We start from the raw sequence: 14,754 nt of genomic DNA on the forward strand, positions 1-14,754 counted from the left end.
CAGGAATTTTCATTGTTACTTTTGAATACAGTTTTCAAGTCTGTCTTTTTAAAGTTGAGAAGGTAGGAAAACCAGCGAATCAAACCAGAACTTTTCTTCTGGCTTTAGCTCAACTGTTCTAATTCAGACAGTAACCACTTAACAATTGGTTTCTAGACCTGAATGGGTTCAGACTCGCTATGTTGGAAAATTGTTACTTGAATATGGTAGAAGTTCGGTGTTCAAGTTCAAAAGATTATAATGCAGTAAATAGATGATTCCCTCCCCCCCCCCCCGTAATGCAAAGACCAATTAAAGTGGGGAGTGATACTGGATAATATTTTAAATAGCCTAACTTTTTTCCTGTTCCATACTGGAATTGGATAATAATCTCTACAGTTTTAACTCTTGAAGTCATGATAGTTTCCTTTGAATCTTTTTTTGTTACAACAGTTCTTCCCTTGTCTGGGAAACTCTCTTAGAGAAAACAGAATTTCAGTACCATTATTATTGTGTTGATTCTTGTTTCTGCTATTCTTTTTCTCTAAATGAAGCAGGAGTTCCTTCAGATAATGAAATCGCCCAGTTGACAAAGGAGATGAGGGTGGGAAGGAGAAGAATTCAGATACAGATATTATGAATTAAGATACTATGACTGATGGTTTACTTATAGGGGGAGATTTGTCAGCCCAGCACCACCTTAGCAGTTTTTGGTGCTTCTGCAGCAGCTAAACTGCATGGGAAGATGCAAAACTATTAATTTAACTAAAGTAGATATTAAAAAACAATTATGCAGGTTTATGTAGCTATAGATAAAAGGAACTCCTGTGCAGCCAGCAGGCTGTAAACGGTACAGTGATGTTAATTAACCCCCCCTTCAATTAAATTAACTGGTAGAAAATAACCTTCATTTCCATCATGTGTCCCCATCTCTTTTTTCCAAGCGTACAGGCAGATATACAGGAAAAAAAATCTTTTTGAGAAGCAGCTAGGGTAGCTTGACTGGAAGGAGAAATGAGAGAGATGTCTGATTCTGTCTTTATGCAAATTTTATCTGGCATATTCTATCACCTAAGAAAACTTCTGTGTTAGGCCTTTCTTCTTTTTCCTGTCCAGATACTATAAAATAGTATATCCTCTTGTCAAATGCAACTAACGAGTGGTAGACAGATTGCTCTTCTCGCTTAACATTTGTATGTGAAACTGAATGCTCTGTATTGATTTCTGCTGCTTTTTTAAAGTGTGATGCTTCAAAATGTTAAAGGAAACTAAAAAGTTTATTGGTAAATCCCTTCAGCCAGCACGACCTGTGCATCATCTGTCTTCTAAACAAGGTGAGTAGCATGGCTAAGATACAGTTCACTTTGCCAAAGCTTCAGTTTCTTCTAACGAAGTAACAAGGACGTGTAAGGTGACTTGGATTTTTTTTTTTTTTTGTTTAAATGACTTTGTTCAAACTATAGTGATGTATAATGTCTTGCTGTGTGTTGATCTTACTACATCATCTCTGTGATAAAATCTGAATTTAAACTCTCTTTGGTGGTGTTCTTTTTTGGCATCTGAAATTCTGGCTTCAGAAAGCTGGATCAGGCTTCTCTATTAAATTTGGGTATCTTGGGTTAGTTGACTCCTGCTATTGAAAACATAAAATACACATAATTTAACAAACAGATTATTGTTTAGGTTTCATTGCAAGTACAATATACTGCACCGTACCATTCTTATCTAACCTTCATACAAGTTTAAAACAAACCTAAGGAAAAAATCATGCAGTATTTATGTCAGGTGTGTATATTTTGTTTTTGTTTTTAAATGTCTGTATGCCTTCTAGATACTGCAGTATTACAGCTGTAATTATTACTAAGTTAGAAATTTTTGGTGGCCAGAGAAACAGTGACAGCTGTGCTGATGTGGACAGAAGCTAAATGATATGATAAATCTTTACTGTGTTTAAAATTCATGGAAGAAATGGAAGAATGGTCCTATCGTGATTTAGAGCTTTTAAGTTGTGAATAAATGCCCATATAATCTCTTTGCAGTTGGATTTCAGTAATGTTCTTGTGGCAGGTATCACAAAATAAAAATGTGGAGTCTATTTAAAATGTTTTTTCTTAATGTTTTCTCTTATCTTCACCGGCATCAGCCATTGCGTTAAACTTTCAGACTGAATTACCTAGCAACACTGAAGTATGTTTGCAGAGTAAGGTTGACTGGGTGAGTATTGAGTAAATAGTAGATGACAAAGTTGATGGAGTGTGTTCTAGAGTGCTATAAGTTGGAGGTCAGCTGATCCCTTATGTTACCAAATGAAAAGTAAACTATTTCCACCTAGGAGTGTACTTGAATCTATATGTTATAAACCAGCAGTGTCAGAAGTACTAAAAAGAAGTATGAGTTTCAGGAATGCCTTTCCCTGATATTTTTATGCACTAGTAGCTGAAAAATACTTCTTATGAGTTCCTTATTTAAGAGTCTCACGAAAGTCCATGTGGCATTTCTTTAGTCTTCATTGAATTAAGACAGCTATTTTAAACTTAAAGTACACATATTCATTCTTTGCTTATTATGTGTAAAGAATAACATTAGAAATAAATTTTTTTTTTTTTTTCAGTTTTGTTAGCACATGCACAAATTCATTTGAGGAGCAAACTTCACAAAACTAGATAATTAAACAGTTCCAGTGCATTCTGTAGTTCTGTTTCATTGACTCTGCTGGATCGGGCAATAAATGGGCCTTAGCATTCAAAAAACCAGAAGCACTCTAGTGCTTTATTGCCAGAAATACTTGGCTTTAGACATGGTACAGTGTGTCCTTCAAACTTGAAATTGGTTGTAGCTGTTTGCTGCAAAATGAAATTTGTAGTGTTCTAACTAGAATGCTTAATGTTTCATGGTCTGAATTTGATTTTCTGTTGATACTGTTTGAATGTTCTTCTGAGCGTATTGAAAGTTTTAATTTTTTTTTTTTTTTCTCGTTAGACCTGTTCCTTCATTCTTTACTTTAGAAGAGGTCTAACAATCCTGTAGTCCTTCCTTTATTGTATGAAGCTTCTGGAAGCTGCCTTTGACTTCAAACAAACAAAAAAGTCAAGGTGTTGGCAGCCTATCCTTGATCACACATAGGGAAATCAACAGTTATGCTTGTCTCCTGAGCAGTATGTATTTAGGAGAGCAGACTGTTCCCTTTTAGAGCAGGCCTGTGGTCAGCAATGTTGTAGTACTCAGTTTCATCAATATTTGGCTACATGTAGCTACATACTGCATTTCTTTGATGTTAGTATAGCTGTATTTTTTTTTAAAACTGTTTCTTTGGCATAGAATATTGAAAAGGCTTTTTAATACTTTTGACTGTCAGCTGTTTCATGGGTACCTCCAAATACCAGCTGATTAGTACGCTATGAACCCCTAGTTGGACAGCATTGGCGTGGAGGCTGGCATAGCAGCTTCACAGAATATTTTTTTAAGCAGGAACATTCAGTATCTAGTTCTGAAGATATCTGGACCTGAATATGATTATACAGAGTTGTGTATTATCACTCTTTAATGAATCTTGCTGAACATTCTCTGTTTCAGAAGGCATCAGTGATGATCTGAGAAAGCTGTATGTTGTTATCCATTTGCTCTTTGGCTCCTGATATGGTGAAATAATGTCCCCACTCCTAGAATAATATATATATTTTTTTCACTTCACGAAAATTGTTCTTTAAATTGTTGTTGTATTTCAGGTACTTTAAATCTTACTGCCTTTTTGGCAAGACAGTAATAGTGCTCTGTATCTACAATCATAAAACTTTAATTATCCTCATCCCCTTTCCTTCCTCCTCCAATATATTTCCTTTTACAGAAGATAAATGAGCACAACACTAAACACGCTGTAAGGTGAAAAACAACTGTTGACGTAACATTTAGTATTGCTAAAGGAAAACCAACTTGTTACAACTTTTTATACCATTCATAGTCTGAGGTAGTGATGATCTATTAAAGAGAGAATAGATATTCAAGTTGACGGGGTTAGGATACAGGAAATGCAGGTTACTTTTTGGAAAGTGTGGTGAATGGTGAAGATTTTAAAAAGTAAAGCAGATTGTATTTGCCACTAACTTATAAATAGACCTTTTTTAAAAATAAGAGAGGCTTTAGAAACAAACAAACAAAAAAAGCCAACTCTGACAAACCAGGTTCTTAAAGCAGTGAAAGAGCTGAAGAAGAATCTGGCAACTGAATTCTCCAAATTGCTTTACTCTGGGATATTTAGTATGCACACTTAAAGCTGCTTAGACTTCTGCCAGGAAAAAATCATCGTTATGGCACATAGGAGTGCTGGTCAGTGTTAGAGTCAACTCTGAGTATAAAGGACAGTGAATTACAGAATTAAAACTACTATCTGAGGAACTTATAGTCTGAAACTTGTAGTCTTAAGCCTTAGAAGTGGAGAAGAGCTACTGTTAATAATGAGCACAGTGATAGTGCTTGTATCTAAGATGTTATCCTTGATTCTAGGGAATTTCCACCAAACTGGTGTTCAGAGTGAAAGTGCCTGAATACTCACTGTGCCCTAACTGGATAATTTAAAGCAAAGAATACTTTTTATTCCTTTATAGTATGCAAAGAGTTTTCAGAAGATCTGGAGAGTGTTGAGTCCCCTACCTCAGATCTATTTGAGGTAGAGACAGAGGCTTGAAAAGTTTCCATCAGTCAGTATCAGTTTTAATTTACTACTTCTTAACTACCATTTAAAAATTATGTTGAGCTTCAGAAATACATGCCCTGCTCTAGTGATACGCTTTATAGATGGATTCCATTCTTTGTAGATGGATTTCAGAGAGGAACATGTGTAAGGCTATTGTTGTGAGTGGTGATACTCAAATGTTAAGTTTTGGACTGAAAACCAAGCATAGCAGAACTCTTGATATTATAAAGCAGCTGGCAGGATGATGTGATGAGAGGTGGTGCAGGAAGCAATGTAAAAATATTGTGGTGACATTGTCTGGCACATTGCTGTAAATTCTGCTTTATCATGCATGTTTTTCTTGGGAATTTGAGAATGTGTTAAATCCTTGTTTGTACTTGGAAAGAGCCTTTGAATAGCTAAGACTTGTAAAGACTAGTTGAGCACCACAAAGCAGTTAGAATCAGCAGTATGGCTTTCTATTAACCTCATTCTCTGAAATCCCTAGATTTTTCAGATTTTTTTCCCCGTAAGTTTTAGACAAATCACGAAAAGATAACTAAATTTCAACCACAGAAAATGGAAGTGCGAGCAGGGTGGATAATACACTAGAAATGTTTTGCCATTTCACAACTTGTAGTCAGCGCACTATGAAAGCTGGTGGTGCAGTTACAGTGCAAAGTGTTAACTGCTGTTTCTGTCCAGAAAATAGGATCTCTTCTGCTTTTGACAAATGCTTCCCAAAATTTTCAGGTCTTCCTGCCTCCTCCCCCCCCATCTGTCTCAGAATGAGATTAAAATTCCTCAGCCAAACCGGTGGAGCTTTTTGGGAGCCAAGACAAACTGTTGAGGATAAACTGCTTTCCTACTTTCCAAAACACTCACTTCAAGGTTTTGGCAGCTGGAAGGAACTCGGTGTTGTACTGTAGATGTTAAGTCTTGATGCTTAGGAAACCTTTAGCTAAGTGAGAGAATCCCAAGTGTCTCTTTTCGTCTTAAGGAAAGTCCTTCCTGCTTTTACTATTCCCCAGTGTAGCAGCTTCTGCCTGTGTTCTGGGCGAGATAAGAGAAAAGGAGGAGGTAACTGTGTTCTTCTTTAAAAACTAGCAATAACACTGTAAAATTCTGTCTAAAAGATTGCTGCCTCAAATGTGCTTACCTATACTGCTTTGTAGGTTGTTGAACTATTCCTTTATTGTATGTAATCAAGAGTAATAAACAGTCTATAGGTTCAAATTAAACTTCTCAGGTGTTTTACATTACCAGTATTCCTATTTACAGTTTTCTGCAGTTATTTTGCAGGACTTTCATCTTTCAAGTTAGAGGTGCATCAACTGTTATAAATAGCTGCAGTTCTGACTACAGTTTAATTTGTACGAGAGTGTTTTTTTTCCGACTGTTCTTATACTGTAAAGAAGACGGTGATTCATTTGCAAGGAGTAGAAAAAATTAACAGAACCCACTTTTCTTCATGCACAGAAAGTATTAATTGTCCAAAATCTTGGTGACTGGTGAAAGCAAAATTGATTACTGAAACTGTGCTACAACTGTTATTACTGTTATTTTTAACTAAGAAACCCAGGAACATGCATCCTTGTTTTAATATGTTTAAAGGAGACAAGCGTCATAACTTAATTTTGTGAAGTATATTAAAAAATGTTTAACTCTTTCCTCCCTATTTTAGTTATCTGAAATGACTGAAGTGAAGATCTTAACTCAAACTGTGATGCCTTGTCAACCAAAACAGCATGAATCAGAAGCAAAAAAAGGTAAAATATTGCATGGAGATCTGTGTCAGAATTGTATTTTCTGGATGGAAGACAGTTGAACTTTGAGGAGATGTGGGCTGCATATTATTTTTTCTGATTAGCCAATGCTTTGAGAGTTTGGCTTCCTTCTGTACCACAATTTGAGAGCAATATGAAACCTTTCTGTTTTTCACATAACACTGTAGAGAAAGTGTAAAACTTGGCCATACCTGAGGTGGGAAACCTCTGCTGGTAGACTTGCTTGCATATGAGGGTGTACCTGTCTCTCTTAAAAAACAAAAAAACCTCACAAACCAACAAAACAAAAGAAAGAAAAAACAAACCCCGAGCATAAAACAACTTCTTCACACAAAATCCTGTTTTTGTGTAAATTGCTTCTGTGTGTAGAAGTACAGGTTTGAGTTGCGTCCCTTAGGCTGTTGCAGGGGTCAGTCATGGCATACAATCTTTAAGACTATTGCATGTAACCAATTTAAGAATTCTGTAGTTTGGCTTCCTTTTCCTACTCTTACTACAGTGCTTTTGAAATACTAATTTTCTGATGGTTAGAAATCACACAAGTTTGTTCTTGTGTCAACACTGTCCTTAAGGTTTGCTCCTTATGCTTTTCTTTCTGTACTGCCTGTTACTCAGTACTCATAAAGCATGATAGTGTTTTTGTCATGGTTTGGTAGGTTAAACAAGCTGAACTTTTACTCTTTTTTTTTTGTTAAGGGATAATCTCAGATCCCAAACGTATTCTCACAGTCCTTTCTTCTGCACTGCTTCCTGCCTAATTCTTCATTCTTAAACATGTTACAGGAACTGCGACAGTGATCCACGTTAGGTCATCAGTTCATTGAGACAACTTTTTCTGTTAATGTCTTCCTGTAATCAGGCATCTCAAATCTCCATCTGTAATCTCCAATCCTTAAGTAATCTCGGGAGACTTGGTTTGTTCTGTTGCTTTTAGTATTCAACAATTGAAAGAATTCTGTTAAGTTTTATTGAGCCTTTCCTATTTTTCCTCAGTCTGAGGTTACCATTACCCAGGTTCTTGAGCAGTAATCCTACATTGTTGTGTGTTACTGACTTGAAAGTAAGTCTTCCATGTATCCCCTTTCAGGCTCAGGTTTGTTTCTTTTATTCTTGATCTTGGTAAATAGAATAATGTTCTGTTCTTTGGATCTAGTCTGGTGTCAGGCTTGTCAAGTTCTATTTGTTTGGTGGTAGCTTGCTGATCCTTTCTCATTGATTCTGCTTGTGGTGTGTAGAGACTATTGTGTTCTACAAGATCTTAAATGACTTCTCATCAGATCCTGGTCTCTTCAATAAGCCATGACTTTGGATCTTTTTTAGTGGTTAATTGCTCTGTGATACCTTCCTGGGTCTATTCTACATTTGTCCAGAATGTCAAACTTTTTCCAACACTTGTTTTCAGAGGGCTTTTGTTTGTTTGCTGAGTGTTGTAATCCTTTCCTTCAGAGTAATAAAACTTCAGAGGTCCTGTTGTTCAGTTACTGCCTACAAATAGGTCTTTTTTTTTTTTTTTTTCTTCTTCTTCCCTTCCTCTCTTCCATTGCACTGTGAAATTTCCACTGGAACTCCATTTTTATCTCCAGCTGTACCTTAAGTTCTAGATAATAATTTCTATTTGATATCTGCTCAGTGGTAGTATGCCTCCAGTTACCTGTCTCTACAGTTCTTAAGTGCTTTTTACTGTGATGTCAGTCTCTTCCTTGCTTCCTCTTGGAATCATAGAATGGTTTGGGTTGGAAGGGACCTTTAAAGGTCATCTAGTCCAATCCCCCCTGCAATGAGCAAGGACATCTTCAACTAGATGAGGTTGCCCGGAGCCCCGTCCAACCTGACCTTGAATTTTTCCAGGGATGAGGCATCTACAACCTCTCTGGGCAACCTGTGTTTCACCACCCTCGTTATAAAAAAATTTCTTCCTTATATCTAATCTATATCTACCCTCTCTTAGTTTAAAACCATTCCCCCTTGTCCTGTTGCAACAGGCCCTGCTAAAAAGTCTGTCCCCATCTTTCTTATAAGCCCCCTTTAAGTATTAAAAGGCCACAATAAGGTCTCCCCGGAGCCTTCTCTTCTCCAGGCTGAATAAACCCAACTCTCTCAGCCTTTCTTCATAGGAGAGATGTTCCATCCTCCTGATCATTTTCGTGGCCCTCTTCTGGACCCGCTCCAACAGGTCCATGTCTTTCCTGTGCTGAGGGCTCCAGAGCTGGATGCAGTAGGGTCTCACCCCACCTCCAGGTGGGGTCTCACCAGGGTGGAGTAGAGGGACAGAATCGCCTTCCTCGACCTGCTGGCCACACTTCTTTTGATGCAGCCTGGGATACGTATGGTTGGCTTTCTGGGCTGCGAATGCACACTGCTGGCTCACGTCCAGCTTTTCATCCACCAGTACCCCCAAGTCCTTCTCAGCAGGGCTGCTCTCAATGCCTTCATCCCCCAGCCTGGATTGATACCAGGGGTTGCCCCGACCCAGCTGCAGGACCTTGCCCTTGACCTTGTTGAGCCTCATGAGGTTCACACAGGCCCACTTGTCCAGGTCCCTCTGGATGGCATCCTGTCCCTCTGGCGTGTCGACCGCACCACTCAGCTTGGTGTCATCTGCAAACTTGCTGAGGGTGCACTCGATCCTACTGTCTGTGTCATTGATGAAGATATTAAACGGTACTGGTCCCAATACGGACCCCTGTGGGATGCCACTCATCACCAGTCTCCATCTGGACATTGAGCCGTTGACCACTACCCTCTGAATGGGACCATCTAACCAATTCCTCACCCACCGGACAGTCCACTCATCAAATCCATACCTCTCCAGTTGAGAGAGAAGGATGTTATGGGGACCGTGTCAAAGCCTTACAGAAGTAGTCTTCTTTGTATGTTTTTAAACAAGGGGAAAAAAAACCAAGCCGTAAGTTTTCAAGTATGCTCATGTTCTTTAAACTATTCTTTTTAAAGTTACCCTCATGCCCTCACATAGATTCAGCAGTTATTACAAACAGTTGTGGTCAAAGGCAGGAAAAAATCACATTCATAGCTGACTTTGTGGCCTCTCTTGTCAACAGCCTACAGCCTGGGAAGCAAAACCTGTAGTCAATCAAGTGATTGTGTAACAGTCTTGCAGAAGGCCCGTTATTCCTAAAGGAACAAACTTCTTTGTCACCAAGGACCAGAGCTAAAGTTTGTCCCTTCTTTGCCTAATTCCTTTCCTCTTGTTTCTGCTCTTGTTTAAGAATATCAGCTTAAAATACGGAAATGGGTAGACATATTATATCTGAGACTATGCTAGAGTAGAGGTAGTGGTACAAACTCAAATGATAACATGCACGTTCTAAGCAAAGCCCCTGACTCTTGTTGATTCAGTGTAAAACCCTCAAAACTATTTCATTGGTATTAATCCGTTTGCCAGTTTACATGCAGCAGACCTCATAATTACTTTTACCTGTTGAAAGACATCAACTTAATAGCTCCAAGAAAAGAGACACTCAGTTTTTGTTATCTGTCCCATAGAAACATGTGCCGCTTTGGTGTATAAATGGATTTTCTTCTAGGGTTTCAAGACCAGTTTGTGGTGTTTCTGTTAATTAGAACAAGGTATAGGGAGTCTGTGTGTAGTGTAAGGTTGGATTCACCTTTTTGTGTACTTTTTGTATTAAAACAACAAACCCTTATTAGCTTGGAATAGTCCTCAATATTTACTAAGCCAATTTGATAAATTGAAAGTGAAATGCTCTGTAATTTGCTGCAAATTGTCCTGATGCAAGGTCAGACTTAAATTACTGCTGTTTTTAATACTGATTTTTATTTTCCACATGCAGCATTTCCACCCTTCTATAAGAAACCAAATCAGTTCTCTGAATTCCCAACCTTATTGCCTTAAACAACAACGCTGAACTTTAGTAATTTTATATATTCACAGAAAGGATCAAATACAGCAGAGATTTCCTTCTGAAACTTTCAAGTGTTTCTCTCTCTCAGAAGAAGCCAGAGTTTCTTCCTGATCATCCAATTGTACTTGAAAAGCCAGTAAGTGCATTTTTTGTATTAAGTGAAGTTATAAAAACAGTCATGAAGGTTTTGACAAGACATTTGATAAGAAACATTTTTCTTCAGACTAGCCTGCCAAATTGATAAAACCTTCAAAAGACAGATTGTGCAGTTCAGCTCTGTTACTTTTGTACACAACTCCCCCAGTCGGTATTTAGCGTCTTACCATGGCAAGTACCATACAAAGGAAAAGGTTTTTTTCTCTGTTATCAGGAAAAAGATCAGGTATGTTTCCAAATTAAAGTCAGTATGGAATCATATTAAAGCTTTCTACTATGAAATCACAGTACATAGATGGAATTCACATAGAATACCAAAGCTCTGTCTTTTCAAAATAGAGAACAACCTTGATAAATTTCTGGCTTGGTGAAAGCCTGATTCCAGTGTTTCAGTTGTCCATGCATCAGTGTCTGCTACAAAACTATTAATGAGCTTAATGCAGTTTGTGTAATCATTATCTCTGGTCTGTGTTGTTGAGGAGAAATGAATAGAAATGACTGTGAAGGATATCCAGCAGTGTCACCTGAACCTTTGAGATGAAATAATCCTCAAATACTTCGTATGCTAAGAGAAAAAAATCTAATGGTTCCCTTTCCACACACCAAGTGTGGGAAAATGTTCTTGGGTATAAACATTATAATATCAAATTAGGCTACATACTAGGCTGCTTATGAAGCCATCGGGTGTAGTTCTTCTAGAAATAGGAGTCCCATCCTGGAGAAGTACGGCCAGATGACTACTGTGTTGCCCACAATTTGAGTCAGTTTTAAACTTTTAAAATTCCTATTCTTTGGAAAAACAAAGTTAAACTAATATATGACAGTGATCGGCCTTCCCTGTTCGTACTTTTTACATCTTTTGTTTTATTTGTCCTCAAGATGAAAGCTTTACTTGTTTGAAAACCTGCCTGCAGATAGGGAAGTTTCATCTCTTGAATTTCTTAACTTTTTCCCCTTCTTCCTATTGCTTGAGTTTCTAAGGGGGGCAAATTTTGATAATATATACACTTTCACATGGTCGTGTTCATAGGTAAAGGAGGACCCCCGCAGAAATGGACTCAGTGGACAAATGGACTCTAAAATTGCTCATGACGTGGCTAAATTGCAAATAATTTGGGTAGAGGGAAATAAGGATAGTAAAAACTGGTGCAAACCAAGACGGGTTCCATGTGTGTTAAGAGATTGTTTTGGGGCTGGGGGATCTGTGTCTGTAGGATGATGTCATAAGTGTATCCAGTTATATATAGTCTTGTCTTTAGAAATAAGAGTATCTCACTGTTTGTGAGGCCTGCTCTTAAAGTCTTTTCTCTGCTTTGCGTTAGTCCTATGTATGTAAGCCCCCACCTGCATATGCTAGTTTATCATACGGATAAAAAAGCAGTGAGTTTTCTGATTCTAGTCCCCCCTGCAAAAGGGGATGGGTAAATTGCAAACCCTTATTAGTCAGGATGTTGCGTTAGAATAACATAAAGTGTATCACTTAGCTGTCATTATTGGTATCTTAAGCACAAAGTATGGATGGTTGAGTGGGAAGCTAAAGGAAAAAAATCCCGTTCTCATTAAAAGAAAGCAAAAGCTGGTGAATTTGCTGTGTGATCTGGGAGACTGTTGAAAAGGGTATTGCAAGTATACTGGTCTCATTAGTATATAAAGGTGATATTATTAGCTTGCCAGTCATACTTCAGAAGTTAGTTCCACATTATAAGTATGAAACTTGGTCAGTGATAGTCTGTATTTTTTTTTCCTGAATTGACTAGAATAAATGTTTTGCTGTTAATATAGGATAAAACTATCCACTTTTGTATTCTAGTGTTGAATTGCAGTGTAGACATTGAATTTTTAGTAATTTGGGAGTTTGTTTGGAGGCGTATTAACATGAATTAAACATAAGTTTTTTGGATGTGGACTGTTTTAAGATGTATTTTGCATGTCTGCATGGGTATACCAGCTTGCTTTTCACTAAGCAGTTTCCTTATTGCCAAGGAAGAGGAAAAAATTACTGTTGTTTCCAAGAACATTGTAAAATCTCAGTTAAAGTAGATCAACCTTGTTAGAAATTCCATTACCATATACTGAAATGAAAGTTTTATTTGTGGGATACCTGAGCCCAACCCAGCTAGTCACTTTCTATAAAAAGATTGAAGCACTTGGAGATGTGAAGTTTTGCTGTATGGGAATCCAAATATAAGAATCTGTGAATAGAATAGAAGCTGAATCTTACTCAGGAATGCCTTAGACTTGACTTGGCCTGTCAACTAATGGATCTTACTTTCAGGTCTCATATATTAACGTGAAAAGATACATGTTGAATTTCAAGAATGAAGAGTGGTAAAACACATTTCAAAATTAGAAGGAAAAAAAACCCAATAACTACAAACATTTTATAGGACAAAGACCTGCATTATTTCCTTCTCTGAGTTAGATGCATCTCTTGGAAAACATTACTAGTGAGACTTTCATGAAATACAGGACTTATTAGTCAGCGTGGAAATAGGAGAGGCCGCTGTTCAGAATGAGGAGCTCGTTGGTGTATAGCTCCTCTTAAAACAGTGACACTGAATAAGCAATTTTTCTATCCAGGAGAGGGTTTATCTCAAATGAGAATAGTCTGAGCCCAATATCTCATAAAAGGATTGAGCCTGTTACGGGTCTTTCTTAATACTTCTTATAATATGTAGATTGGAGGAAAAGCATTTGATAATTCTAGACCATGTAATCTGAGAAGGCACCTGGAATCAAAGAAAAAGTGAAGATAAATTCAGAACTAATCTATCCATAAAAGGCAGTGATTTCAGGCTCCTTCTGGTGCATGACATCAGTCTGTCATATTCAGTTGCCTGCTTTGTGTGACACCTTACTTATTGAGATTGGCTGTCAGAGTTTGAGCATTCTGCACTGAAGTAGAGAACAAGTTGATTAATAGTAGAAAGCCTATAGGACAAGTACAAACAGCTTTAGTTTTGATGCAAACAGTGTTAGATTTGGTTTGGGGTTTTTTTGCTTGTTTGTTTGTTTTTTGCATGTTTTTGGTAGCTTTTAATGGATTTCCCAGAATCATTTAGTTTGGAGGCAACCTCTTGAGATCACCTAGCCAAACCCCCCTGCTCAAGCAGAGTCAGCTAGAGCAGATTGCCCAGGATCATGTCCAGTCAGGTTTTGCGTATCTCCACAGGCAGAGACTTCGCAACCTCTCTGTGGAGAGATTGCACAACTTGTTGCAGTGCAAGAAGTCATCTAAAGACAATACTCTTGGTAGAGCAGTACCAGAAATGATAGTAGAGTGTTTGTATCCTGATGATACCATTATTCAGGACTTGTTTTCAGTGGAGCGTGCAAAACCACTTAATTTACTTACACTGAACAGTAAGTGGTGTTCCATTATCCATCCTCTTTCCTCTGCACTTTAATTGCCTTCACGCAGCAGATTCTGTAGTTACATGGGAAAATTCCAGTGTGTTGACTGATCCCATGTTATCTATTTTTCTGCATAGAAACCAGAGGGATCGATGAGATGCATGTGTAAGTTAAATGAATGATGCTTAAAAGGGGCAGAGGGTGGCCTCCAGATAAATTTCTAATGAGGAGCAGACAATCCTGCAACATGTCAGTGAGCTTGTATTTAGGAGCAGGTGGTTGTCAACAGTTTGCTGCTGAATTGAGTATTCAGGCGGTTCTTCTTGCCCATCTTAAGACTTCCCTAGTTCTGAATTTTTGAAGTCACTGCTGAAGTATATGCCCATCTATGAGTGAAAGCTGTATTTTCACATGGAGAAAGCTTCCTAGAGTGACTTGTACAAGGGAGATGCTCTTGTTACAGTTAGTGGGCTGTGGGTTGCATTTGTCCCTAAAGACACTGGGTTTTTTTGAGATGTGGGGGATCAGGCCTCCCTATACATAGCTCAGCATTTGAACTGAACTGGTATTACTGTGTTGACAAAGTCTGCCAGGAAGATTTCAGATTAAGTCTCTATGATTAATGAAAGTAGAACTGTTTGCATTAATGAAAAAAATACCAAATTGTTAAATGTACGTGGGGTAGAAAAGGGTTATAAGCAGACCCATGAAAACTTGGTTTAAATGAGGTCTTATAACAGAAGTAATTTGAGGGTTTGTTTGTCTTACAGGAAAAGAGCAACCCTTTTATTGACATATGCAAGAAGTGACAGGTTGCTTGGAAGATGAGAAATCCATCAATGAAGGAGCTACGTATGATGTAAATCGTAAAGATTTTTGAACATACATGGGTGCCTACAGATGAAGTAGGACCCTATGAAACTTA

At 37.9% G+C, this 14,754-nt stretch overlaps 1 protein-coding gene across 1 annotated transcript; it reads left to right on the forward strand.

Moving 5' to 3' along the window:
• The first annotated feature begins 1,234 nt into the window (after positions 1 to 1,234).
• Positions 1,235 to 14,754, forward strand: C2H8orf88 (chromosome 2 C8orf88 homolog). The gene is made up of 5 exons (XM_076332171.1): positions 1,235 to 1,313; positions 2,123 to 2,193; positions 6,333 to 6,417; positions 10,349 to 10,455; positions 14,600 to 14,754. The coding sequence occupies exons 1-5, from the start codon at positions 1,235 to 1,237 to the stop codon at positions 14,636 to 14,638; spliced, it is 381 nt and encodes a 126-aa protein (XP_076188286.1). The 3' UTR covers positions 14,639 to 14,754.

This window comes from Aptenodytes patagonicus, chromosome 2, assembly GCF_965638725.1.
Source record: "Aptenodytes patagonicus chromosome 2, bAptPat1.pri.cur, whole genome shotgun sequence".
Classification (NCBI taxonomy): domain Eukaryota; kingdom Metazoa; phylum Chordata; class Aves; order Sphenisciformes; family Spheniscidae; genus Aptenodytes; species Aptenodytes patagonicus.

Bases quoted from the DNA above. Each gene is read 5' to 3' on its own strand.
- C2H8orf88 (XM_076332171.1), top strand. From the start codon at position 1,235: ATGTTAAAGGAAACTAAAAAGTTTATTGGTAAATCCCTTCAGCCAGCA. The intron at 2,194-6,332 runs GTGAGTATTGAG...TCCCTATTTTAG, and splicing joins TGCAGAGTAAGGTTGACTGG to TTATCTGAAATGACTGAAGT. The intron at 10,456-14,599 runs GTAAGTGCATTT...TTTGTCTTACAG, and splicing joins CAATTGTACTTGAAAAGCCA to GAAAAGAGCAACCCTTTTAT.